The sequence below is a fragment of the Solea solea genome, chromosome 12 (genome assembly GCF_958295425.1).
Source record: "Solea solea chromosome 12, fSolSol10.1, whole genome shotgun sequence".
In the NCBI taxonomy this organism is placed as follows: Eukaryota; Metazoa; Chordata; class Actinopteri; order Pleuronectiformes; family Soleidae; genus Solea; species Solea solea.
Genome location: NC_081145.1, coordinates 28,003,449 through 28,030,202, shown reverse-complemented (window position 1 = coordinate 28,030,202; position 26,754 = coordinate 28,003,449). Strand labels below are relative to the sequence as shown.

At 43.5% G+C, this 26,754-nt stretch overlaps 3 protein-coding genes across 8 annotated transcripts in view; all 3 read right to left on the bottom strand.

Annotated features, from left to right (window-relative positions):
* Window positions 1-205: 205 nt before the first annotated feature.
* Window positions 206-10,700, bottom strand: prdm11 (PR domain containing 11). Its single transcript, XM_058645290.1, has 7 exons — window positions 10,142-10,700; window positions 8,580-8,659; window positions 7,530-7,789; window positions 7,355-7,422; window positions 6,831-7,018; window positions 4,547-5,029; window positions 206-4,299 (listed from the first exon to the last, which is right to left on the bottom strand). Exons 2-7 carry the CDS (start codon window positions 8,605-8,607, stop codon window positions 2,150-2,152), a joined length of 3,177 nt encoding a protein of 1,058 aa, XP_058501273.1. The 5' UTR covers window positions 8,608-8,659; window positions 10,142-10,700; the 3' UTR covers window positions 206-2,149.
* A 478-nt stretch (window positions 10,701-11,178) lies between these two features.
* Window positions 11,179-16,536, bottom strand: LOC131469882 (uncharacterized). Of its 2 annotated transcripts, none has more exons than XM_058645292.1 (6): window positions 15,802-16,536; window positions 14,531-14,731; window positions 14,209-14,336; window positions 13,735-14,039; window positions 12,718-13,018; window positions 11,179-12,004 (listed from the first exon to the last, which is right to left on the bottom strand). In XM_058645292.1, exons 2-6 carry the CDS (start codon window positions 14,590-14,592, stop codon window positions 11,619-11,621), a joined length of 1,182 nt encoding a protein of 393 aa, XP_058501275.1. In that variant the 5' UTR covers window positions 14,593-14,731; window positions 15,802-16,536; the 3' UTR covers window positions 11,179-11,618. The 2 variants fall into 2 exon arrangements, with proteins under 2 accessions (XP_058501275.1, XP_058501274.1); XM_058645291.1 differs by having other exon boundaries at window positions 15,831-16,536.
* Window positions 16,537-17,563: 1,027 nt separating this feature from the next.
* The window catches only part of phf21ab (PHD finger protein 21Ab), a 32,374-nt gene continuing 23,183 nt past the window's right edge, over window positions 17,564-26,754 (bottom strand). For 4 of the 5 annotated variants that reach the window (XM_058644623.1, XM_058644621.1, XM_058644622.1 and 1 more), the window contains 4 exons: window positions 26,508-26,663; window positions 26,074-26,149; window positions 25,872-25,975; window positions 17,564-24,644 (listed from right to left, as the gene is read on the bottom strand). In XM_058644623.1, coding sequence (XP_058500606.1) covers window positions 23,856-24,644; window positions 25,872-25,975; window positions 26,074-26,149; window positions 26,508-26,663 — 1,125 coding nt within the window. In that variant the 3' untranslated portion in view covers window positions 17,564-23,855. The remainder of the gene's footprint in view (window positions 24,645-25,871; window positions 25,976-26,073; window positions 26,150-26,507; window positions 26,664-26,754) is intronic. The other variant, XM_058644624.1, reaches the window with a different exon arrangement.

Here is a 26,754-nt window from a genome sequence, read left to right as displayed (position 1 = left end):
GAAAAAGGCATTTTGGAAAATACACTTATTTTCTCCGCCCTCAGGGGGAAACACCTAGCCTAGCATATAGATGGTTTTCAGGGGGAAACGACTAGCTTAGCATAAAGATAGTTTCAGGAGGAAAGAGCTAGTTTAGCAAACACACACAAAACCATGGACCAAATGCAAGAAATGGACACAACCTTCTGGTTTCCTCCTGAAGTTTGAATGAGAAAAAACTATTTTGAACATTATATTCACATTAAGAGGTAAATAAACAATGCAGTACACCATAGTAGTGGACACCAGTGTGATGGACAGCTGGTCAGTTGTCACTTGGTGTAAAGGTTAAGCATACCTTAGCATGACAATGGAAAATGGGGGGACCAGTTAGCTTAGCATAAAGACTATAAATAAGGGAGCAGCATGCTTGTCATAAAGACAATAAAGGATGAAAATGGCTGAGCTAGTTTAGCTCAGACAGTGAAGATAGAAATACAAACTGCTAGCCTTGCATAAAAAGATTGTTACTAGATTACTATATGGGCTGCCAACACAGGAAACAGATTAGCAAGAGGGCAGAGAGTAGAGAGAGAGAACAAACTAGCTAAGCATAAACACGGTATACAAGTTAGCTTAGCATGAAGACAGTAAATGGGGATTGCTTAGCAGAGAAAATACAGTGCTTAACAAATGTTTAAGACCATAGACCATGGACCACAGGCTGCCCTGAATTAACAGCATTGGTTTTTTTTACCAAAATCATTTGTTATGTTTCTTAAATGGTTAATACACCAGTATGTAGGAGCTCTTTAACCAAAATGATATTTTTAATGCTATAATATATGTAACTATTATTATTATCTATGATTATTATTATTTTTTTTTTACTGATTTTAAATTTAGCGTTAACTTGGTGTTTCTGAAAATGTTTGCATATTATAACTTTGGAGTGAGCCATATGCTAGCTAACAAACACACAGCCCATGCAAGTGCATTTTCCAAAATGTCACACTATTCTTTCATTTTAAGAGAACAAAGCAAATTTTACAAAAAGTAAATATGAGCCTCAGCATATCCCAGCTCCACTTAAGTCTGGTTTGGTACAGTGTGGTATTATATACCACATATTTTTTGACATTGCCATTACAAATAGTACCAACCCCCCCCCATCCATTCCATTCTTTGGTAGCCTTCCCCTGGGGTGCCAGAGTAAAATGGTGCCGTAGCTCCACCTGAGACAATCAGCTGATTGGGCATCAGACCAGTGTTTCTTCAATGTCTGCAGTCTATTCTCTTACAAAGTTTGATGTCTTGTTGAGACAAACAGCCACAAACTGAGCTGGGGAAAAAAAAGGGCTGCTGGATGTCCTCCATTGTGTTGTTGTCTGTCGTGTCATGTTCGTTGTCGTCGCACCAGGACAACATCACACTATGCGGCCATCAGGCACAGCGCATACCCCACCTACCAAGTAAAAGTACTGTTCTCAGTCGAAACGCAAGCCTAACCGAGGGCTTTACCATTCCAAACCGTCCCATACTGTACCAAACCCACTGTCCGACCTTTAGTTCAGTTTGAAGAAAGAAAATACGACTTATTACCTATATGCTTAAAGCTACAATTGATCATCCTCATGCATTTCGGAAAGCTTTGAAGCCAGAGCTTTGGTCAAATAACTGAAACATTGAAACACAAAAGCATGAGCACCTCTGTAGAATATATCAGGTGCTGGAGTGCACATTTAAACAAGTATAGCAAATTATATTATGGCACGGCAGATTTTCTTTTAAATCTTATGTTCAGTCATAAAAGCACAATCATCCATTCAAGAGAAAAATAGTTCCCTTAAAACCAGCTCAAAAGCAATTACAACATATAGTTTATACAATATGTGTAAAGCAGGGTTTGTGAAAAATGAATCCCATTTTTGTCTTGATGCAGCCCATGGCCTCGTGGAAAGGGAACTTGCAACCCAAGGGTTGCTGCTTGAATCCCAACAGGTCAAGAAAAACCTTTGGAGCAAAATACCCAACCCCCATTGTCGCTGGGTTTAATGAACCCTTAATTTGACCCCATCCACCAGGGGCCACATCCAGTGTACTCCGCCTTGTGTTTTTGTTCTTAGTAGTAGTGCTAATGCACCACTGGATGTGACAGTTAGACATCAGGTTAGAACTCCGTGTTGACATCAACACTGTGCAAAATCGACTTTGGATCAGCAGCCGACATCCTATTCAACACCTCAGCTGACAGAGAGTAACTGCTGCCAGACTTCTCCTCAAACCAGCCGTCCAACGCTCGCTTCCCATCAAAGTTACTGATGGGTGGACCGTTAACTGCCACAATCAGCAGGTCATTCATCTGTTCCAGGGTCAGACGGGAACAATTGTTCTTGCATATCTTTTGTAGTGATCCTCGTCCTTTATCGCAGCAGGCTGTGGAAGTGGGTAAGACCCTTACAACCTGCACAATGCGGTTCAGTAGAGGAAAGCGCTGCTTGTACCTGCAGATGTGACCAATTACCTCTTTGAAACCATTCATGCTGTAGTAGTCTGCTTTCAGATCCTTCCATTCCAGCACCAGACAGCTTCTTGCCTCTGTTCTGGCCTGGGAGATCTCCTGACCTGCAGGAGGAATGGACTCCAGATGGTTGAGTATCAGCTGGATTTCTTCCTCCCCATATGTTTGAAGGTCCTCTCTATTGTGAGGCCAGGTGGACAGGTCCATTACCCTGCAGGCTTTGGCAAATAAGTGACTCTGCAGGTCCAGCCTCTGAGACAGGATACTTTGGCTCTTGTTGCAGATCTTTTCTCGTATAGACTGAAACTTTGACTCAGCAACACACAAATTCTTCAGAGCAACACCATTGAAACTTTCACGGAAATTTTCCTCAAACTCCTGCAGATATTCTCCTGGACAGTCCACCAACTGGCCTATCTCTTGAATGGCCTCCTCAATTTTGACTTCCACCTGTGATACTAACAGGTATTCACCTTGGAAGGTAAAGGCTAATCTTGACAGAACTGCTATGATGTCCAGGAGGAAGTAGATGAGTTTCACTGACTGATAGTCCATGAGGAACTGTAGGAGAGTGAGAGCAATGGCTGCAGCGTCAGCTCTCTGTGTCTGACTGCTGATTTCCTTCAGATGGGCAACTACCTCCAGGTAATCTTTGATGAGTGCATTAAGGACATTTGGTTCTCCTATGATCCACCGAATGGCTCTGATATCTCCAAGGAACTCTGTCTCCTCTGACAGTGTTGGAGCGGTTGATCGGAGCTCAGCCATCATGCGAGGGGAGTAGCGGTAGAAACTGAGAAGCTGCTTGAGATTATTTTCCAGGTCCTCCAAGCAAGAGAGCTCCTTTCCACTGATTGCATTCAGCACTTCAAGATGAGGCCGATGGATCATGATGGGGAGGCAGAGAATCCAGGGAAAAGTCTTTTGTACAGCTAAGTACAAACTAACTCTCATTGCTGAAGAGATGTTGGTGCCATCCACCCCCAGACCCACAACCAGCAAGTCCTGAAACCTGAGGCCAAGGACCCCAAAGGCACGATCTATGGCCTGAAGATATCCATCCACACTGACCATGCTCAGTCTCTGCAAGGATAGGAACTCTGTGTTGGGTGAGCCCTCATTGGTTATGAATTGGACATAGACCGCAACCATATCTGAAAAAAGGTCATCATTTTGGGCGTCCATGATGATGCTCAGAAAGGGAGACAGACGCATCTTCTCGGCCAGGTCTTCTTTTAAAGTGCGGGAGATGTGGTGAACAAGGATCTGGCAGTCTCCCTCATTCATGTACTGATCCACTACTTTGAGCTCACATTTCCTTAGCAGCTCTGCCAGTGGACGGAGGTCGGAGTAGGGCCGTCCCTCCAGGGCCAAGTGGTAAGCTGCGTTGAACAGCATCATCATGTTCTTGCACATCTCCTCTGTCTTCTCCGGGTGCATACGCAGCTTGTAAAGCTGCAGACACTTCTTATGGAGGTTGCTCTGACTATGAAGCTTGATAGTGTGGATCTTGAATTGCTTGGAGCCGATGATGAAGGCAGAGGTTCGAGATGACTGAACGGTGTACTGGCGGCAAACGTGGCACCACATCTCATTCAGGGTTGGGGAGTAGCGAAGGAACCAGAATTTTTTTAGCCACTCCTGCTTGAAGCGACGAATCCGTCGGCCTCCACCTGAAGAGAGCTTCGAGGAGTCTTCTGGAGAAATGACAAGATCTGCAGCAATCGACTCATCAGCCGAGTCCACATCCTGCTCGTCTTCGTCCAGAACTACCGGTGTGGGGGTCAAGGCCTCCATCCCTGCAAAGACAATACAATCATCCTCCTATCAAACTTGAGCCCCAACTAGCTATGCAATATTTTAGGACTTTTCAATCAGCAAATATTCATTGAAGATCAACCGTTCCTTTTTTAATTTCAAAACACTTGAGAAAATCTAGTTTGCTAATAGAGAAAACACTGTTTGACTTAAAGAATTAACAAAGAACTACAGCTCTCTGATTAAGTCCTGATCATTGAGGTCCAACCTTTCTTTTCTAAAACCTACCTTGAAAATCTTCAATGGGCCCTTGCTCAGGGTGGGGTGGGACCTGATCATAAGGGGGTGTGGTCCGCTCTGACATTGATGGACCAATCGTGTCTGTCTGTTCGCCTCTGAGACGGGAAAGCTCTTCCTCCAGCTCCAGAATCCTTTTCTTCAGTTTGACACAGTTGGGGCAGAACGAGGTGGAAGGTTCCTGGTTCTCCTCCTCTTTTTCCTCCACCTTCAGGTTGAGGCTCAACCCAGACCCTGGGGCTTTGCACTCACTGTGGAGGGTCGTCTGGAAGCTGGACCTGCCTGGGTCCTCTAGGGAAGCTTCAAGGACGTCTTTGAAGATGAGGTCGATCTTCTTTCTCTTGGCAGGGGGTTGACCATCGGACTCGTCGCTAGGTTGTTTACTGGGACACAGTTTACCCTGCAGGGCTGACTGAAGGCAGGGAGATTTGAACTCTCTTGGTAGGTTGGAGAGGACTGATGGCTTCCCAGTATCTAGAAACAAAACAGTTTTCTTCAGTCATCATCAGGACAGTGACCTTTTCATAATTTCTAATCTCTTCCTGATAAACATATACATCACCACACTGTAAAGTTCTACAGGTTTAGACTTAAATGTCAGTCTCAGGCTCGGTGTGTGAGCAGCACCACCTGCTGGAGAACTGCCATGTTAACTGGTGTCAAAATGCAACTGCAATTCAGTTTTATACTGAATCAAAATCACAAACAGATTTGATGAGACTGTCATACTCGATTTTCAAAGGTCAGCTGCTGCTCGAAATAAAAAACAAAAACAGTCTTAAAAATAAGACGTATATTCTTTAATTAATTCCTCAGCTAAAGGAATAAGTGAAGTTTGCTTAGATCGAGCTTAAATTAAACTTTAAAATTGAACCGAGCTGATTTTAAAACAGCAAAAACATTTAAAAAAAAGAAAGAAAAGAAAGTTGTGTTTATTACAACTAGGGATGTCACCATTATAGATTTTCTTGGTACGATTATTGTCAGAGAATTAATCACGATATCATGATTATTATGTGTTAATTGATTTCACAACACTATGAATGTGTAAAATCACATAAACACTGCTTATAGGTCTTAAAGTTTCATTTATTTATATCTTTTGATGCCAACATAACAAAATAATGTAGCAAATACACTAAACTATTATATAACAATTATTAATCACCCAGGGGAAATGTTTAAATTATTGAAGTCATCAATTGTCATCTATACCGAATATTTAAGTTTGAATCATTTTAATATGTGATCAGATATAAAACGTATTATTGTGGTTTGTTTATTTCATGTTTAAATTACAATGACACAAATAAATTTGTAATAAATGAAACAGACGTCACATGACGTATAACGTATCGTTCAGTGAACGGCGTTTAACTCGTCACGTTAAACTGAAACACGTGTCGTACACAATTAATTACAAATGACGCGCTAACGTTTCATTTCATACCAATTCAGTTGAACATTAACGTAGTTTAACCCTGTGTTACTGTGCGTTTACCTTTACTCTGCTTATCCCGCACATGGTCAAACATATTTATAATATTATAAGCGTATTTCCTCCTATGATTTGCAGGCTGTCGCGCCGTCATCCACGATGACACCGTGGTCACGGCTGATTTGATGCTCTTTGTTGGAGGGAAGAACTTTTGCTCAATCAGGAACGGCTTTGTTCTGCAACTCACACGGAACAAAAACAAAGCTGTTGTGTAACTTTGTTTTCGTTCTGTTTGAGTTGCGCTGAACTACCTATGTACTGTATATGGTTCAGGACTTCCAGCATAATCATTTCTGACGGTATTGAGGAAAGATTACGATTAATATACTCAAGTGTTTAATACCACGATTAATTGTGAAATCAAGTAATCTCTAATCACAACAAATGAATATTTTACTTTTCATTTACTTGATTAAGAGAGTTGATTTACAGTGTTCGAGTTTTTTATTTTTTATTTAGTTTTTTTAACTTTCTTAAAATTTGAATAAATGTAAGAATATTTGTTTTTTTCCAGTGAATTGCTTGATAAAAAGTGCTACTGCACATACAGGTCCTTTCTCCTTCCTATTATTGCCTAAACCATTGAACCAGGGAAATGATAACTGACCAGATGGAGTTTCCTTTCATTCTTAAACTTTGGCCAGTTTTGTCGTTGTACGCTACAGTCCGTACAGCGCAGTGAAATTTGCTGTTAAATACATTTAAGAATGTCTGGGGCTGTTTCTGCACTGTACAAAATATCCCTTCTCTCTTTCCTCTTAGCACCTAAGAGATCACCTGTGTTCAGGATGCAGTCGATGCTCTTCTGCGACACACTGTGAAGCCGCTGGACGTAGTCGCCGCTGTACCAAACCCTCAGCTTGTCTCCTGCCGTCAGCCTCCGACAGACTCGGAAGTAGATGCTCTTGCCGTGTTGAAACGCCGCCAGGTTCCTGTCGCTCTCCTCCGACGAGGTTCGCACATATCTACAGGTCAGAAGCAGATTAAAGAAACAGTCTCTTCTAGTGCATCTGTGTGATGGAGATACACTTCACTTCACCTGGGTTTCTTAAAGCCACACCAAACTCCATAGAGAAAATGAACAATTTTACATCACAGCACACAGGAAGTAAGTTCAAATGTGTTACTCCTCATCTCCTGTCCCCAAGCGCTCAAATCGACGACTTTCACTTTGGACTTTGATGTGGATGAGTGAGCGGTGATGTTTAACTTTACCAAACCTAACTGTACCATGATGGAAACACAGAATGTATCTGTATGTACCTGATACTAGCACAAGTAAAAAAACTAACAAAGGTCACCTCATCCAGTTGGCTTTGGCGTCATCACTGCCATCAATGCACTGATATGTGTTGTTCAAATCAACAACCTGGAAAAATAACAAATAAAAAAACAGACAAAGAAAACTGGGTTAGATTGAGTGTGAATGTGGATGTGAACTGATCCTGGACTTGGTCTGAACTGGGTTTTACTCACAATCCAGGAGGCGGAGCTGGAGGATTTGTCCTTGGACAACAGCTCTCCCTCGTACGGGCCAAAGACTGCCCCCTTCGGGATGGTTTCATCAACGCAGCGGACATCTGCCTTGCCCCCATCCGCGAAGACCTCGAGGCCCGACGGGACTGTGAGCGCCGCCCTGTTGGCCAACCCCGGGGCCGCGGGTGTGTCTGGGACAAACACAGGGGCCCCGTGGGACGGACACTCCTCCTGGAAATAATCCTGACACTCCTCACAGACTGAGACAAAGAACCACATGGTCAAAATTAAGTTATTGAGATTTTTTTATCAGATATTTACGTTTCAGCTGATTTCTCTGCTTTCATCTTCACACTAAAGTTGTAATATTAAAAAAAAGCGAAGAAAAAAGACGAAATTATTATAAGAAAAACAGGTTACAGGCACAAAGTTTCAGTAATACGAGACAAAAAGCTGCAATTTTACACAATAAAGCAGTGAAAATCACCAGAATAAAGTCGAAAAAGTGCGAAAATATGTAACTTAACAAGAAAAAAGTCACAATATCATGAGAAAAAAGTTTTAATAAAGCATTTTCTATGAAAAAGTCATAATATTACGAGTATAAATCATTTTATTACAAAAAAGTCAATATTACGAGAAAAAAAGTTGTAATATTTAAAAAAGATTATGAGTAAAAAGGACAAAATGTTATAAGAAAAAAGTTGTAATTTTACAGGAACAAAGTTGCAAAAATGACCAGAATAAAGTCACAATATTACGAGAATGTTGCGCAAACCAAGAACAATCACAATATTACAAACAAGTCAATGTTATGAGAAAATAAGTTGTAATACTACAAGAAAAAAGCCACAAAATTAAAAGAATAAAATCATAATATTACAAGAATGAAGTTATACTATTACCAAAATAAAATTGTGTTAAGTTAAGTATTATTGTCAAGCAAAATCTCTAGATAAGATTCATGTTCACGTGTTGTGACGACCATTTCCTGCCTGAGAGGTGCGGCCATTTTGTGTAGCTTATGTTGTGTGACAGTGAAGATCTTACACCAGACGTCCAGCGACGGCTCACTCATGATGAAACCATGATGGTGGAGGAAGCGCTTTCTTCACTCACTTCACAATCGTCTGTGACAACAACAAAAAACACCACGTTATCTGGATCGGACGTCAGATATTACAAATACAATACAACCCAGAAATCCTAGCAACAGCATTCACGCCGAGTCACGTTGTGGGACGCTTCTGAAGTTCTTCTGAATGGGAAGAGAATATTTGTTACACAGCATTGTAATTATGTTTTTGAAATTGCTAGAACAAATGTGTTGTTAAGAACTTCGTAGTTTAAAAGTTGTAAAAGTACCGGTAGACACTCGAGGTTGTGGTGACATCACGCCGTACCTGAGCCAAGCGCAGCGACACTGACTAACCCTCAGCGCACCCTTTGCTGCGTTCCATTTAAATCGGAACTCGGAAGTCTCAGGTGGGAACGGCATTGCCTCCAAGTTCAGCGCATTCCAGAGAGGAGTCGGGGAAAAATCCTGGAGCCTAACGTATCCCTGGCTAGCCATTTGTAGCAAAACACATTTGTAGACAACAACCGCTAGACGGTATTTTGCACACACACAAAAAGTGCAGGAAATGCCCACGGTTGCGGCGCCACATACAGGTCAGGGATTTGTACTACAGTACTTTTGAGTTGTTTCGGGGCTTTTCACGTAGATAAAGACATTTCCTGTAACAGGAAACTTTTTCGAAACATTTTCTGGATCGGACGTCAGATATTTTAAATACAATACAACCCAAAAATCCTAGCAACAGCCTTTTAGCTGAGTCACATTGTGGGCTGCCAATTTTTCCTGAATGGGAAGAGAATATTTGTAACATAGCGGGAGAATTATGTCTTGTCAAATGTGTTGTTAAGAACTTTGTCGTTAAAAAGACGTAAAAGTACCGGTAGACAATTACAGAGGACAGGAACAAAGAGACAGGGTCAATTGGAGGTCTATTTCGGGTGATTTTCAAAAAATTTCAAGGGCCTTGAATATTTAGTTTTTCTTCAAATGTAAGGATTTGCAGGATTTCAAAGAGCCATGGGAACCGTGAATAAACTGGATTATTACCACAAATGAAAAGGTAATAATGACGGTAGATACTCAAGGTTGTGGTGATATAATTATATAATTATTTAATTATAAATGATTGTAGTTTATTTGTTTTAAATACACTTTTTGTTTGCAATGATGGTTGGTGTGGTTTGTGATATAGCCCGGGGGCCCCACACTATCTTGAAACGCCCCTGACGGGATAATCTGGAAGAGTGGAGTCGGAGAGTTTTTTTGGGGGGGGGGTGTGCAGTCCGGACCAGTTAACTCGGTTTAACTCGTTAAAACTAAAGTTGTGTCGGTAACTTTCCGTGTGTGTCGTGAATGAAGCAGCGGCTCTGAGAAGAAGCAGCGGCCGCCTCACGCTGCCTCAGCTCGGCTTCGCAGCTGGCGATCTGCCCGCTGTTTTCGGAAGCCATTTTCTCTCAGTGGCCACAGTGGCGACTGACACACGCGCGCGCGCGCGCACGCACACACACACACACACACAGACACTCACACACACCTGGTGCAGAGACGCAGCGGGGACACACAGACCGTCTCTACCGGGCTGACGCGTCGCTCTCCCGCTTCACGGCGGCCGAGCCCCGAGCCCCGAGCCCCGGCTCAACGCTGCAAAGTTTCCCGTTAATTTTCCCGAGGACTCAGTCGCCGCCTCCTCGAGCTGTGACCACCATTTTTATTCTTTTTTTCTTTTTCTTTTTTTTATCACAGGAAATGACGGAAGAAACCGAGTGAGAAGAAATTAAAGTTAACAGGAACATTTTATTCAGAAGACATTCAGAGAGACAGTTAGAGAGGACAAATAGGTGATTACAGAGGCCTGAGGGACAGACAGGGCCAGCAAATCAGTTAGAAGACACCGAGACAATTACAGAGGACAGAGAAACAGTAAGAATGGACAAATAGGTGATTAGAGAGGACAGAGAAACAGTCAATTAATAATAAGGGCAACTGAGGGACAGACGGGGGCAGCAAATCAGTTAGAGGACAGAGAAACAGAGACAATTACAGAAGACGGAGAAGCAGAGACAATTAGAGGACTGAGAGACAATTACAGAGGACAGAGAAGCAGAGACAATTAGAGGACTGAGGACAGAGATTTTGAATGATGAGGACAAGTGAGTGATGAGGACAGGTGAGTGATGAGGACAGGTGAGTGATGAGGAGCTCGGGGCTCAGCCGCCGGGAAGCGGGAGAGCGATGCTTCAGCCCGGTAGAGACGGTCTGTGTGTCCCCGCTGCGTCTCTGCAGCAGGTGTGTGTGTGTGTGTAAATTGTCCAGTGGTTGACGGCATGGTCCCAATTGACTTTGTTGTTGGCCTCGGGCTGTACCATGTTTCCACCAACCTTCATGACATTTGGTGCAACCTGGTCTCACCTTTTGTGTTTCACTTCTTTTATAACAATTTTTGGCCAGTTCTGATTCACTTGATGATTTTAACTACGGCAACATCTCGAGATAATCCCCCCATTTCAGGTCATTTCTAGAGGTCCTCCCATCACTCTGTAATTAGTTTGTTGGCCTCGTCAAGACATCACATACAGTAATAACCAGTTTATTTGGCTGAGGAAAATAACATAACACACGGAATATGATTGAAAGGGTCCTAATAAGATATGTCACATAGCAAAATCCAGCAATGATCAATGTCTAATTCAGGTGAATTTCAAAACCTTTATAGGTTCTTGATTATATTTTATTTTTTAGTGTAGAAATCTCTTCATGAGTCCAGAGACAGAGCGTGTGCAGCTTTATATTCACATATATCTCACATATCAGGATAAAGACTAAAAATATCCAGATGTTATTCAGAAGTTACATCGACCAGCCAGACGAGATATCCATCTGCTTTTATTATTTTATTTTGTTGACCTCGCGTGTGGTTTCTGTGCGATTTGGACAATGTAAAGCCACGCCCCTTGTGTGTAGCCACACCCACTTGCAGTCCTGCCCCCTCTCCACGCTGCTGGATCTCCAGGCTAAAAACCCACGACAGACGTAGCGGCGCCGGCTTGCGTGTGCAGCTCGTAAATGTGCAGAGAGTCGTTGTGGTACCTGCTCTCGCTGTGTTTCCTGATATTTTGCATCTTAAACACCCGGGAGCCTTTGATCAGACCCAGTTTCTGGAACTGTTTGTCGGCGTAGAGGCGACACACGTGGCACCACATCAGGTCGCGGGTCGGCGAGTAACGGAGGAACGGGAACATGCAGAGCCAGGACTTGATGAAGCGACGATTCGGACGTCTGGGCTCGGACGGGGGCGCGTGAAACTGCACCGGCTTCGACGAGGAGGCATCCTTCGCCAGGTCTGCGTCTTCATCGTTGTCGTGGAGGTCGTCCTGAGAAGGAGACAGCGGCTTCATCCCTGTGGATGCACACACACACACACACACAGTTCACAAGGTTGTCAATTCCCCCGTTTTCCATTAAAACACAGTTTTAAACTAACAGGCATTTCTTCAAATATTCAACGGGAAAATGCTCCAGTGCTTCACCCATGATGCATTCAATGACCCTGGTAAATTTCATCACTTCTGCAGAAGCAGTGGCATGATGCATCCAATGACCCTGGTAAATTTGATCACTTCTGCAGGAGCAGCGACAAGATGCATTCAATGACCCTGGTAAATGTCATCACTTCTGTAGGAGCAGCTACATGATGCATTCATCGACACTGGTAAATGTCATCACTTCTGCAGGAGCAGCGACAAGATGTCCACAGCATGTTGAGTTTAAAGGAGGAGATACACGATGCATTCAAGGACCCTGGTAAATTAAAAATCAATTAACTGGGTGTAATCATGGATTTCAGTGTGAAAGCACTAAACTTTGCACTTTCCAACGTTAATAAATCACTGTTCTTAGTTTTCACCGTCACTGAGTTTTTTCTGTTGCTTAACAACCAACTGCTTCCCGTTTGCGATAGAACAGTGAATGTGAAGTTATTAGTTAGTAGTTATTGGACAGTTTCTGTTTTTCTGATATAAATAAGGGAGAACTAATGTAGGTGGAGCCTCAGTCAACAACGAAATCTCCCGTGTCTGTCACGTCTTCTGCTTCTAATAACTCGTGACCTACACTCAGATTCCTCCTCCTCTTCTTCTTTGGGGGCGGGGCCGGGCAGCCGCAGGTCCTGGTTTGGTTTGACAGCAGCCACGTTGGGGACGGGTGAGGTCAGTGCGTCCTGCTCTCGTCCTGTCAGATACAACAGCTGCTCCTCCAGCTCCTCGATCCTCTTCTGCATTTTGACATAGTTCACACGCGGGGGCGAGGAGGGCGAGGAACAGCCACACGTCCGTCTCTGTCTCTGTCTCTGTGACGGGGCTGTGGACCTGCTGCTGGCCTCCAGAGAAGCCTCCAAAGTGTCCCTGAAGAAGTCCTGGAGACACAAGTTTGTCTCAGTTAAAGGGCCAGTGTGTAAAATTTAGGTAAAATTCGTTTCACTTTGCAGAAATTTAAATTAGAGAACAGGTTTTAATTATTCATTTGTGTGAGTAACAATTACTCACACAAATAAATTGACTATTAAAATAGTCAATTTATTTAGTCATCGATTAGCAGCCATAGCTTTGATGATAACTGAAGGCAACATAGACACACTCACACAGAATATATATCTGCTTTGTCTCAACCTTAGATCACGTTTGTTAACAGTAAACTGAGGTTTGTGTCGTTTCATAAACTGCTCACTCTCTCACACCAAAGTCCATAGAAAATAACAGTGATTTTAGCTCGTGGGGACACAGGAGCAGCTGGTCTACTGCAGCTACCTGAGAATCTGAACGCAGAATTTCAGAGTCAAAGTCACAAAATAACACATGATGGAGGCAGCAGTGGATCAACAACTCCTGTGTGCTGTGATGTTAAAATTGCTGATTTTCTCAACGGGGTTTGGTGTAAGAGAGTGAACGATTTACAAAGAGATAAACTTCAGCTTCCAGTCAGAAACACTGAGACATGAACACATGGACATATCTTTAAGATATCGTAAAGTTAAGCAAGCGACTCTCTGTGAGCTATCCCTCTAAGTGCCGATTGTTGCTGAGTCACAGTAACAATTCAGCTGAGGGAGTGGAAAATTCCCCGCCGCCCTACCATGAAGTCGATGCGCCTCCTCGCCTCAGTCGGACGTCGATCCTGGTCACTGACGGTGGTTTTACCCGGCAGGGCTGACAGCAGAGCTCTGGCTTCTCTCCAGGGAGGGAGGACCTGACAAGCCTGACGTCCAGCCTGACGTCCAGGCTCACGTCCAGCCTGACGTCCAGCCTCACGTCCAGCCTCACGTCCAGCCTGACGTCCAGCCTCACGTCCGGCCTCACGTCCCGCCTGACGTCCAGCCTGACGTCCAGCCTCACGTCCAGCCTGACGTCCAGCCTCACGTCCAGCCTCACGCTCAGCACCTGAAACCCAGGGAAATACATTTGTCATAAAACTGGAAATAAAATTTGAATGAGCAACATTTGCCATTGCTGCTAAAATACCAATATTAATATCAATGATGTGGCACAAATGTTTATCATGTGTATCATTTTGACACATTACCCTTATGTAGTATGGAACATTTCTCACCACTTCTGGTTTGTGTGCCAGGTACACAAGTCACCACGTCTGGCTCCTGGAGCTGAAGATCACGGCCCGACGAAGCAAACGAAACCACATCATCTGCAAAAAGCAGAGACCCAATCCTGAGCCTAGGGCTGGGCGATACAGACCAAAACTCATATCTTGATATTTTTTGTTCAAATGGCGATATTATAAGGATATTTTGAACAGAACAGGTTGAGTGTTTACGTACAGGGACCGACTGACCCTTATCAAGGGTTCTTCTATCAACCATCAAATATATCTGTCTGGTGATGGTTCTTTACGCCGCTGTAGCTTTAAAACGCACCTTCTCCCACGTCCACTTCCTTGTGACTCGGCACATGTGAGGGTCTGGTGTCCGTCGGCCATCTTGTGTTCCGGTCTGTCGCCGCCGGTGACGGTGGGAAACCCTTGACCTCTGCTGCCTTGCTGCGTCTGACGCCATGACCCAGGTGCAGCGACGGAACCCAGTCTGGATCAGACTCCAGCATTTCGTACGCAGGTTTACCTGAGAACATGCGACACGCAGACCAGAGAAACCACAAATCACCAGACAGAAAAGTACTCTGTGGTACTTTAATGTGTAGAAACTATCACTCTATTTATTGTTATATATCACAGATGTTATGTTTAAGATAACCTCTGATCCAAGCACTGTTGTTATATGTTAATCTTCATAATGTGTCTCTGTCTAACTGTTAATCATCAGAACCTGTACGACTTGTGGGTTTTACAACCTAACTCTGTGTGTGTGTGAGTGAGTGAAATAAATCTTCATAAAGACACTTGAGTTGTTGAAGTGATTATTGAGCTGAAAGGATCAGTCAGTAAAAATATTGAGTGTGTACTGATGTTATACTAGAATACGTGTCATCCTAGTGTTATTTGTACTTTGTCTTATTACTTCGCTCAACTTCACTTGTTTTAAAAAGGAGATGCTTTTACTTCTGTCGTGCTTTTGAGTACTTGTGGTACTTTCAGAAGTATTTTCCAGTCGAAGTGTGTCTTTTACAGCAGTACTGTCAGCACTTCTGGTAAAAAAAAAAACAAATAAGTAGAATAAAATGTTTTTTACTTGTAAAAGTGTAATATTTACTTTACTGTAATACTCAAAGTACTTCTGGTAATTTTATATTTTAAAATAGTACTCTCAGTACTTCAGAGTTTTAAGTGAAGAGCTTTGTACAAAAACACAACTTTAAATGAAGGACTTTTACTTGTAAATGAGTATTTACTTTTACTGTACTATTCCAAGTACTTCAGGTACTTGCAGAGAGTGGCTTTACGAGTAACAGAGTATTTTTTTACTTTTAATGTAGTGCTCCAAGTACTTAGACTGAAAAGAGAGTATTTTTTTACTTTTACAGAAGTAACCTGTTTAAGTACTGGTATTCTAAGTAAAGGACTTTGTACTTGTGTCACACTTTTTGTACTTTTACAGAAGTACCTTGACCACCAGTACTTTAAGCGCAGGACTTTGACTTCGATTTTTACTTTTCTTGAAGTACTGGAACTTAAAAGACCACAGTTTTTAGTACTTTTTACTTCACTACAAGTACTCCAAGTACTTCCGGGTACCTGCTGAAGCCTGTGGTGCGTTCACTGACCGGACAGGAAGTGTCTGGAACACACTCTCATGGAGGACGGGATGTGGTCAAAGGTGATGTTGCTGTGGCGGACGGCGGCCACCCACGCCGCCCTCCTCCGCCGCGTCAGCTCTGAGATCCCCGCGCCCTCGTTCATCCTCCAGGCGGGGAAACAGTGGAATGTGAGTTCGTGTGGGATTTTCCACCCACGGTGATCATGTGACCAGCGGCGGCAGCTCTGTACGCAGCAGTATCTCCCGCCCATGACGAAAGTTTAGCCAAAACAACAACAACAACAACAACAACAACAACAACAGAACCACCTGAGGACGAAAAACAAAACAAACCGCCAACAGTAATGGCTGCCGAGCAGGTCCCGGAAGACGCCGCGTGACGTCACGTGCACAAACAAACGTACACGCGATCGCGACAAAATCCCCTTGCGGCACGTTCACGTCACCATGGTAAAAAAACCATTGTTTGTTGAAAAATGGATTAAAAACAAGATGGAAAACTGTCACCGCAGACGCTTCATGGACGAGTTTTCACGAGTTACTGGCGGTTGCGGAGTGTAACGACACTTCCTGTTTATGCCGAATACGGGCGGAAGTTCCACCTCTGATTGGTTTCCCTCAGGATAAAATAATGACTCTAGAATAAATACCGCCCCCTTGTGTACAAGAGTGTAACATCATGTTCATCTTCTCGTCACTATCTTAACAAAAGAAAGTATTAAATATTTTTGCTTTCAATTTTGAATAAAGTTATTGCGCTTTGTTATTTTGTCTTACCTCAGACCTCATTCCTTAATAATTTATTATTAATGTAATGTCCGTGACTTCAGTCACGTCTTTTTAAAGTAATATATAGATATAGATATGTAAATAAATACATCAACACGTAATGTAATAGTTAATGTTTATGAGATTTAAAAAAAAAAAAGCTTTAGTAATTTAATTGAATAAAGCTATAATGGATATTTTATTTGTTCGTTTATAAAAAAAAAAACGAACAAATAACAGATTTGATTTCATTTTAAAATCTGACATCTGACGATATGATACGATTCTGTTACTATGTAAAGTAATTTCATTATACTACATGACAAAAAACAAGTTAGCAGAGGATGGTTTCGATCCATCGACCTCTGGGTTATGGGCCCAGCACGCTTCCGCTGCGCCACTCTGCTACGACGTACACCACGAAACGTGTCGTACTTATAGGCACCAGCGGAGTACGGTGTTGGCCACTAATGTTTGATAACTGAAAGGACGTTTTATTGTACAAATATAGATATATTTCCCAGTTAAACAACGTAGATCCAGTTTCAGCTTGATTATTGCAGGTATCACAGGTTTAAATTCTGAAGATCAAAGTCAGACGTTAAACATGTCTTTAGCAGACGGAATTGAGTACAACCTGCCACCCCATAAACATAAACACAGATTAAAGACAGAATTCAAAGGAGAATCCTCACATTAAAAATCAGGATTCTGAAATTCTGAGATGAAAGTCAGAATTTGGAGGAAGACAATTGAAAAAAAGGCAGAATACTGAAGATTAAAGTCAGAAATAAAGCCAGAATTTTGATGGGGGGGTGTCAGAATTCCACTAAGTGGTCGGACGTTAAGATACAGAAGAGGTTCAGGGTCACATGTGAAAAGTAAGAATTCTGAGAGAAATGTCAGGATTTCTGGTTTCAGGTCTTCTTCAATAGAACATGATGTCAGCGACTCAGACCATCGCACACGTGCTGCTTTTCACAATTTATTAACAAAATGATAAAATAAATAAATACAAATTGATCAAATGCTCCTAATATCAACTCCTCCCCATGTTCCCTACAGTATTTTCCTAAACACTGCATACAAAGAATTCATCACAGAAGAGGCTCAATACAGAGGTAAGAATCCCACCAGACCAGTCACAATGTCAGGCCAGAACAGAAGACACATCTGGAACAGAAGTCAAAAAAATAAACACATTCCTTTCCAAAATCATTATGAAAAAATACAAACAATTATACAAATATTCAGATTGTGTAATTACCAATTTACACATTATTCAGCACACCAGGTGAACTTTTTTCTTTATTCACATCGCTACAATGCATCTCACCAAATGGAAGATTAAAAAAAAGACTTATTTTAATTTGTATTCTTTTCTTTTTTTTGTCCTTTTTTTGCACCCCCCCCCCCCCCCCCACACACACACACACACACGCACACACTCCCTCCCCCCAATGGAATCAGCTGTGGATGAGGTAAGAAGCTTCAGTTGAGTCGGGGACAAGATGAGACGGCGAGCGGCAACAACGGACTGATGTCATGTTTCCACAGAAATACTAGAAGGCCACAATCATGACTTGATCGTTTTCGTTTTGTCTGTTTGTTTTTCTTTAAACTGAAAGGGGGGCGGGGCTAACCACTGACTGTACAGGATGGTTCCAGAACAATCCACCACCACGGGGGGAAGTGGAGAGAGAGCGAGAGAGAGAGACAGAACATTTCTGATGCATAACTGAAATCCTTTTTTTTGTTTTTTCCTCCTCACGCACGTGAGCAACTCTCAGGCACACGCACACAGACACAGACACACACACACACACACACACACACACACACACACATTCATTAACAAATGATATGCATCGACTGTGTGAAGAGGCTTCCAAACACAAATGTACTCTCTGCAGTGTTCTTTGGATAAAATTTTGGGGAAAAAGAGAACGATGACACGTTAAGACTTGATCAATTATCTAGCCCCGCCCACCAACCGCGCACTTCCCCTGCCCCCGCCCGGGATCCCAACATTCAGCATGGTGCATTAGCCGAGTTCAAATGATTCAAATCCAAACTAAAAGGAGCTTCTTCTTTTTTTCTTTTGCTTTTTCTTTTTTAAGCTCCGCCCTTAAAACACACCATCGGGAGAGAATGTTTGCGTTTGAACGTGAATGGCTACCGCACTGTTTAACACCGAGACTGCACTTTTTTTTTCTTTTTTTTTAGCATCTCAATGCTAAAAATGTTCACAGGAGGACAAACAAAAAGGTGACTTGAGTTTCACATAAAACATTTAAAAAAAAAAGAAAGAAAAGAAAATGCATATTAAAAAGGTTTTTTGACAAATCTTGTATAAAAATTTGCATAAGAAGGCATGCGTTCCACTAGACTGAGTGGACAGATGTTGCTAATCGGGTCTCAGTCCGCCCGTTATCGGGGTGCAGGTTAGCTCGTTCCAAATGCACACAGGCTCCGGCTCACATGACCTGATTTAGCAAAACTCATCCCTCCTCTGAAAAAACAGAAGAAGCACAGCACAGAGGGAACGACGAACGAGTCCAAACAAAACCACGACGGCTCCTGAGTCCAGATACGGGATCTCAAATCCAGAGCCGAACTCTCCACTGCACTTTGTAGTTGCTGCGTGATCCCCACTTTTTTTTTTAACTCTCCGATAATACTGGTCCAACCAAAAAGTGCGTCACAGAACGACTGGCTTCCAAAACCGATCGAGATCTCGTCACCAACAGTCTCCGTCTTTGGAGCGCGTCATTGACTGACGACGACCAGATTTCCTACTGAACGACCTCTGACCGTTGCCAGCGTCTGCAAGGATTTTTTTTTTTTCCTCCCCAAATGTAAAAGTTAAATCACGTAAAAAGGAAAAATTAAACACATTTAAGGCAACTCCTATATTTAAACAACAAAACACTATCTGGTCAATCTAAACGGCAAAAATATGAAATGTAGTTTCAACTTGCATTGACTACTGGCAGCCTGAGGTGAAGGGACCGGGTTTGTGCTCCGGGGTTTTCAGGGGGAGCCTGGGTGGGACGGGACAGAGCGGGGGGTGGGTCGGATTATCTTGGGAGGGTTAGTAAGGTTCTACAAGTCACAGTGCAAGTCAAGAGACAAATATTATCTGCTGTTTGAAGAAAGGCACTCGAGGTACCTACTGTACAGAGGAAAAGGTCCAGTTAGTCTGGAACACGTTTGGGCTTTTTCAAAGTGAAACTTGTTGAGTGAAGACCGCTGCTCTTCCGCTCCATCCGCGAAGGAACACAAGGCTAACATGCTGAAGAAGTCGTCGACAAAAACACACAACCAGTGGTTTTATCGTAGGGAGCTGAGGTTTTGTTACACTGCGGCCGACACAAGTAGACGTACCCAGAATCCTCTGCATGAACCAAGGGCAGTTTGTACAGCAAACGCCAGATATGCTAATACCGCGTGATATGAAAGAACAGACACCTTTCACGGTGGCGTGGCAATCGCCCAACAACGCATTCACTCCATCATAAGTGTATGTGTTCACTCTGATGAAACAGGATGTCACTGTAGGTCTTTGCAAGAATAAAAAAAACTGCTACAGTCATGCTAGCAGACCAAGGACGACCTGAAGCTAATGGGAACCGCGCTTATCTCCTCTACTGGTGCCAAAACCTCCATGAAATCCAAAACATTTGTGTAGGCGCAGTGTGAAGCACTCGTGTCAGTCGCTAAGTTTACTAGAACTCGAGCGACAAACATGTGTGACGCATGTCGTGAAGGGAGAGGAGGAGGCAGAAGTAGCCACTCATGTTAGCTATGCGCAAAATAAAACAAACGATCAAGCGACTGTGAAAAATGGCGCGGAACGTTTCACGTTTGGAAAACTAGCGAAAACCTTCTTGTTAAAAGAATGTTTCTAGAAAACAGTCTTTTAAAATTTCATCCCACAGATTGAGGAGATATTTCATTTCGGTGCAACAGACCTTTAAGAGATAATGCTGCTAGCATGACATTGGTTCTTTGAGCACAACATTGGTACCTTCGGATATAACACTGCTAGCAGGACATTGGTACTTCTACAGATTAAGCTGCTAATATGACATTGGTACTTCTAGAGCTAATGCAGTTGATTGTGGCAGTAAGTCGAGAGATAATGCTATTAGCATGACATTGGCATTTCTAGAGATAGTGCTGCTGGCATGACATTAGCATTTATAGAGAAATACTATTAGTATGACGTTGATACTTCTAGTGCTAATGCTGCTAGCATGACGTTGGTACTTGTGGAGATAGTGCTGCTAGCATGATGTTAGTACTTGTAGAGCTAGCGCTGCTAGCATGATGTTGGTTCTTGTAGAGATAGCGCTGCTAGCATGATGTGGTACTTGTAGAGATAGTGCTGCTAGCATGACTAAGTAGTTCTTAGGGGTGATCTTCTACATAAAGGTTCTTTAGAGTTGAACCATGAACATCCTCAATCCACCTCAGGGTGAATGCGTTTTTGGGCGACGTGAAGATGAATCAAGAGAAGCTCAACCCTTTCAGAACATTCCAGCACAACCAGAGGCACCGTGACTGAACAGACCAGAGTTTGTTAATGCCCCCGAACTTAACAAGAAGCCACGCGTGAAGATAGCAGACGGACAGACAGACACACAGACCCGGACTGACGGCCACCAAGCCAACGAATAACAGCATCACATTTCAGCCCAGACATGCTCCAGAAAAGAAAAGAGACGCACTCGTCCGACTGTGAGGGGATGAAGGGGTTTCTAAGTCCGCAGAAGCCTGGACCCTCCTCCGTAAAATACCAACTCCACTCCAGCCTTAATGTCACACAGAGGTTTGTAATTCCCTCCTACAAAAATATTGGCAATGTGGGGATAAGTCACATCACAACAAAGAGATGCATACTCTGTTTAATTCCATATTAACATACAAAAAGCTCTTCAGCACTTCTTTGTAATGCAGCAAGCTTGTGCTTTAAACTCAGGATTTGTGGTATCATCCTTTTAGAGATTCAGGTTCATACAACAAATCCCTCCATTTTCATGGAACAAAAGTTCCTTTAATGTTATTGTTTAATAAGCTCTCCTGTCTCAATCTGGGGGGGGGGGGGGGGTGTCCAATTTCTAAAAATGGTAGCATTAATATCTTACAACGCCGATGTTTTTGTTTGTTTGTTTTTTTGTGTTTTTTTGATCATTCAGTACAGTTAATTGGACTCGTCCCTGCTGAATTTGGATACAACATCATTTTGGCAGTTGAGGATTCAACAGAAATGTACACAATGCAAAGATCATCACTTCCGTGTGTTGATAATGCCAGTCCAGCAGGTTCAGGAACAAAAAGCACTTATTTCAGAAGACAAGGAAGACCTGAATATCTTTTCCTATAAAAAAAAGAAGAAACACAGCCCAGATATAGTTTGCGTGTGTTAACATTGCAATATTGCAATTTTTCACATTTAGTGCTCACAGTTGACACACTTGACTCACGAATGAAAAACTCAATCACTACACTTTGACCGACACCACGGAAAACATCTGTGAAGCTACCGCGCCTGTTTCGCCTCGTCCTGCTGAGCCACAACGCTCGGCACGTTTTCTGCCTGAGCTCAGGATAACGGGAGGGGGGAGGGATGGGTGTGTGTGTGGGGGAGGGGGGGGGGGGGGGAATATTTCGTCACTGGTCACTTGGAGGAGTCTTCAGTTATAGTAGAATTGGGGTCGGTCAAGTTGCAGAAGTTCATATTTAGACTGTAGGGAGACCGCAAGGTAAATGTGGGTCATGTTTTATGTTTTTAGTGGAATTGAAAGGTCGATGACGTCACTGCAAAGACATTTGAATCCCTCGATGGCATAACAAACCCTGTCCACACATTCCCAACACAGTTTGAAATATTAAGAAGACTTGTGGGATTAAACGTGAGCGGCAAGTTGTGGTTTACGTCTCTCGGGGGAGGTTATGGTCACAATCAACAAAACCTTTTTTTGTTTTGTTTTTTAATCATTTTGAAAAAGAAGACGCTTAAGCCAAGTTCACGCGACATGACTTCCAGAGTCAAAGGATGGCGCTGCGTCTATAGACTGTACCTAAGAATGGACGTCGTGTTCCGTCAGCAAAAACAAGCCTTGAGAATTGCAATTTGATTAAATTGCAATCTTGTTTTTTTGAATATTTAAATTTCCTCAAAATGGGAACATAATTCTCATTCTAACTCAGCTACGTTTTGCAAATAGCTGAGTCGCCCCCTGGTGGCTAACTACGACTTCTGTCCTACTTCCAGGGCTTCACTTTTTAAATACAGTCCACATGTGCATTACACTACACAATCTTCGACAAGACCTGAAGTTCCTGTACTCTTTCACGTTTGTTGAGGTTGTATTTGTTTTTTTTCTTCTATCTCTTAATTCTTTGGGAAACTCCTGACTGTTGATCCAGATTGTCCAGATTGGTTTAAGCAAAACTGCAAAACTGGTGGCCGGGCGAAGGATTTGGCTGAAAATCGTGCTGTGCGTACTTGGCTTTCAGGAAGTGCGTGTAAATATTTGAGACAGAGGTTGTGTTGGGATTGTTGCCAGATTTGGGAAGGTCATTTCATATTTGAGTCACTATGGCCGGATTATTGCTATTGGTGGACGAGGACAGAGTCCGTTGAACAAAATTAGGTCAAAGTGGGATTTAATTGTTGGTTCCAAAGGAAAGTCATTGGTTGGCTTTAGAAGGTAGGTAGACAGGAGAAGGTTAAGTTTGGGTTAGGTTAGGAAGAGTAAGGTTGTGGGATTGCAGAAGTTCATTGGGACGAGGGGATGAACAGGTTCTTCTCTCTTCTCCATCACAACACTGCTTTTTTAGACCAGTAACCCCTGATAAGATGTTTGGTTCCATGTTCTTGGTTGTCTTCATACCCATGTGAACCCATCTCCCCACCCCTCAGGAGAACACAGGGGCCACTGTAACAGGCACACACTGGTGTGATGATGAATTAAATCTCCCTTTGAACATTCCCACCACTGACGTCTATCAATAATTGGCATGATGACACTGGTGCGTAGGCCGTCCTGTTCCCCAGCTCTGTGGGCCAACGACCTACAACTCCCAGAGCCATGTGACTTGGGCTGTATATCTACCATTGACACAGTCTGACAATACAATGCAAACAAACAACATTTATACAGATTGGCAACTTCAGGGCACCTTAAGGTGCAAGCAAAAGTCTTTTTTTTTTAATATATATGTTTCAATTCCCCGCAACTCATGAGACATAGCATTACTTTTTATTGTCCAAACTGCTGACAAGAGCTGGCAAAGAATGCTGGGAGGGTTCTGAGGTTTTGCTGTTGTTGGTGTTGCTGCCGTCACTGTCAGTGATATCCTCCTGTTTCCTCTCCACCACTGTCTCTGCAGGGTTGACAGCAGCCATCTTGTTCTCAGAGTTGTTGGTGGTGGTGTTGATGGAGCACTCTCCTGCGGGGTTGTGGTCGGGGCAGGACGACTCGGCCGTACCGTTGGTGGTGGCAACAGCCGCGACCGCTGAAGTGGTGGGAATATCAACCACCGAAGCGGTCTCAGACTTGGTCACGACCTCCGACTGCGGTGCGGTCCCTGTGTTAGATCCTCCCCCTGCCCCAGACCCAGCCTTAGCCGCTGCCCCTACACTGGGGCTAGTATCTGCTGCTAGGACTGTGCTGACCTCCAGGACAGGCTGGTCATTGGTGTCTCCTCCTCCTCCTCCTGCAGCTGCTGCCTTTGTCTGGGTGCCGTCTGTGTCTGTGACTCCATGCTGCTCTTGTTTGTCATTTCCATCAGTGTTGCTGTTTGCTGAGGAGCTCTCAGTCTTAGTTTTCTCCACAGAGTTGGCTTCTCGCTCGGCTTCAGAGCCGAGCATACTCTCAGCTCTGTCCTGGACCCTGGCACTGATGTCTTTGCCTTCTGTCTCTGCCAGAGCTTGGTTAAAATTGAAGGCTTGGATGAGGCGAATTAGGTGTTTGACTTTGTCCAGGGAAAGCTGCATCTCCTTCTGACGAGCCAGGGTGGTGTTTTTGGTCTCCATGCATTTCTGATGGAAGGAGGACAATAGCGTTTGATTAGATACAAGATGTCAGATGATACGGTAACATTTTATTTTGAGGTGAATCAACAGGTATCCAGTATCATGTCATCAGATTATCAGTTGACACATTTGTTGCTTTTCCATATTTGTTTATCGTCAAGTAAACAACAAATCAGGGATTAGTTGACAATAAGTCGCACGTCTGTTGACTCATCGTCTGTTGACTCATCGTCTGTTGACTCATCGCCTGTTGACTCATCGTCTGTTGACTCATCGTCTGTTGTTGACTCATCGTCTGTTGACTCATCGTCTGTTGTTGACTCATCGCCTGTTGACTCATCGTCTGTTGTTGACTCATCGTCTGTTGACTCATCGTCTGTTGTTGACTCATCGTCTGTTGACTCATCGTCTGTTGTTGACTCATCGCCTGTTGACTCATCGTCTGTTGTTGACTCATCGTCTGTTGACTCATCGTCTGTTGTTGACTCATCGCCTGTTGACTCATCGTCTGTTGACTCATCGTCTGTTGTCAACACTCTTGCATCTAATTAAAGTGGAACTGTTCTCAGTTGAAACTAGGGCTGAACAATTTATTGAAATGTTATCGCAATACGGTGCAATATTTGTAAAAGCCTAAATGTATGAATGGATTATTGTCTGTATCTATACACGTGTTATTCTACAGACTGAAGAGAACGTCTTTGTTTCTCACAGATCCACATAAACGTCACACAGTCGTCGTTTTAAATTTGTTTTTTGAATGAAAATCAACAGTGAATCTCCTGTCCAAATAATCGCAATTAGATGTTTATTCAGAATTGTTCAGCCGCAGTCGGAACACAAGCCTGAACCAGCGCTTTACCATTCCATGACACACCATGCTGTAGCAAAGCACAACCGGGGGTGACCCCGCCTCAACCCTCATGTGGAGGATAACGTGGTAGAAGATGGATGGATACCGGAAAGCAGAGAAATAGAGCTTTGCACTCATATACTTGTCATTACGATAGAGCGCTGAGACTTCCACGGAACGAGCGTTCAATCACAGACGGGATTCAGCGGCGCGTCACGCCTTTGTGACGTCAGCTTCTCACTACCGTGATTCCTAAACAGTTGAATAACTGCCAGATATGGAAAGTGAAAGTTATCTTTGAAAGAGGGGCAGAAGAACTCCAGACGACCCGATTATCACGATGGTCATGAGATGATCATCTTTGTGGCGAGTGGTCTTACTGTTATGGAGTTGCTGAGCTGTTTGACTCTCTGCTCCAGCTGCTCTCGCTCCAGTTTCAGTTCTGAACTCCACTTCATCAGCTTCTGTTTCTCCTCTTCTTTAGCTGAAACAAGCAGCAGCAGAATAAAAAGGCGTTAATGTCAGCGTCCGTGTCCTGTCCCAGCAGACGTCGGAGAGAGGGAAAGACTCTTTGGTCGTCACCTTCTTTGTAAGCGATATAGGAATGAACGATAGCCAGGGTTCCGGGCCAGGGAATGGCTTCTTCTTTTTTCAGGATCTGGAGAGAAAAGCTCTTGAGTTGTCACAGAGAGCGAGACTTGGAGGGAAAAAAAAGACTTTGAGGAGGACAAATGTAGCCGCCACCCTGTGGTGAGGCTGAGAAGGGACAAGCAAATGGAGTGGATGGATGTGAGATGCCAATCTTTACTAACAATGAGTGTGAGACAGAAGCACAAAGAAACAATACTGTATCATGTACATGCTTACAAAGGATTGAACAGTCCTAAAGGTCAGGACAGTGTGGCAGAAGCAGATTTTACAGTCAACTACAGTTTGCTGTCCCTGATTGGCCCTTGTCTGGACCGCGCTAAGCCCCTTCCCCCTGTCTCAGGTTCAGTCTCGGCTGCTGCGGTTACCTGATCTTGGCATTTTGGACAGATCCACATGCCTTTAGGAATGGTTTTCAGGGGCGGATCCAGGCAGTCCAGGTGATAAACACGAGAACACGTGTCGCACATGAGCAACTGGCCACTGCGTCTGCACACAGTGCAGAAATCCTCATGGATGTCTCCCTGTGAGGAAGGAATTGGACCAATCAGTTTCCCCGCTCAACTCAGCCCCACCCACCATCTGTGGAGAGGCAAGGCAGGGGGAGGCACCGTG

Coding starts and splice junctions, on each gene's coding strand:
- prdm11 (XM_058645290.1), bottom strand. CDS start 8,607: ATGAGTGAGCCGTCGCTGGACGTCTGGT. Junction 7,423..7,529: donor CCAGCTCCGCCTCCTGGATT/GTGAGTAAAACC, acceptor TTATTTTTCCAG/GTTGTTGATTTGAACAACAC. Junction 5,030..6,830: donor CGACTGCATCCTGAACACAG/GTGATCTCTTAG, acceptor TTTTGTTTCTAG/ATACTGGGAAGCCATCAGTC.
- LOC131469882 (XM_058645292.1), bottom strand. CDS start 14,592: ATGGCCGACGGACACCAGACCCTCACATGTGCCGAGTCACAAGGAAGT. Junction 13,019..13,734: donor GGAGGCGCATCGACTTCATG/GTAGGGCGGCGG, acceptor TTGTGTCTCCAG/GACTTCTTCAGGGACACTTT. Junction 12,005..12,717: donor AGAGGAGGAGGAATCTGAGT/GTAGGTCACGAG, acceptor GTGCATCCACAG/GGATGAAGCCGCTGTCTCCT.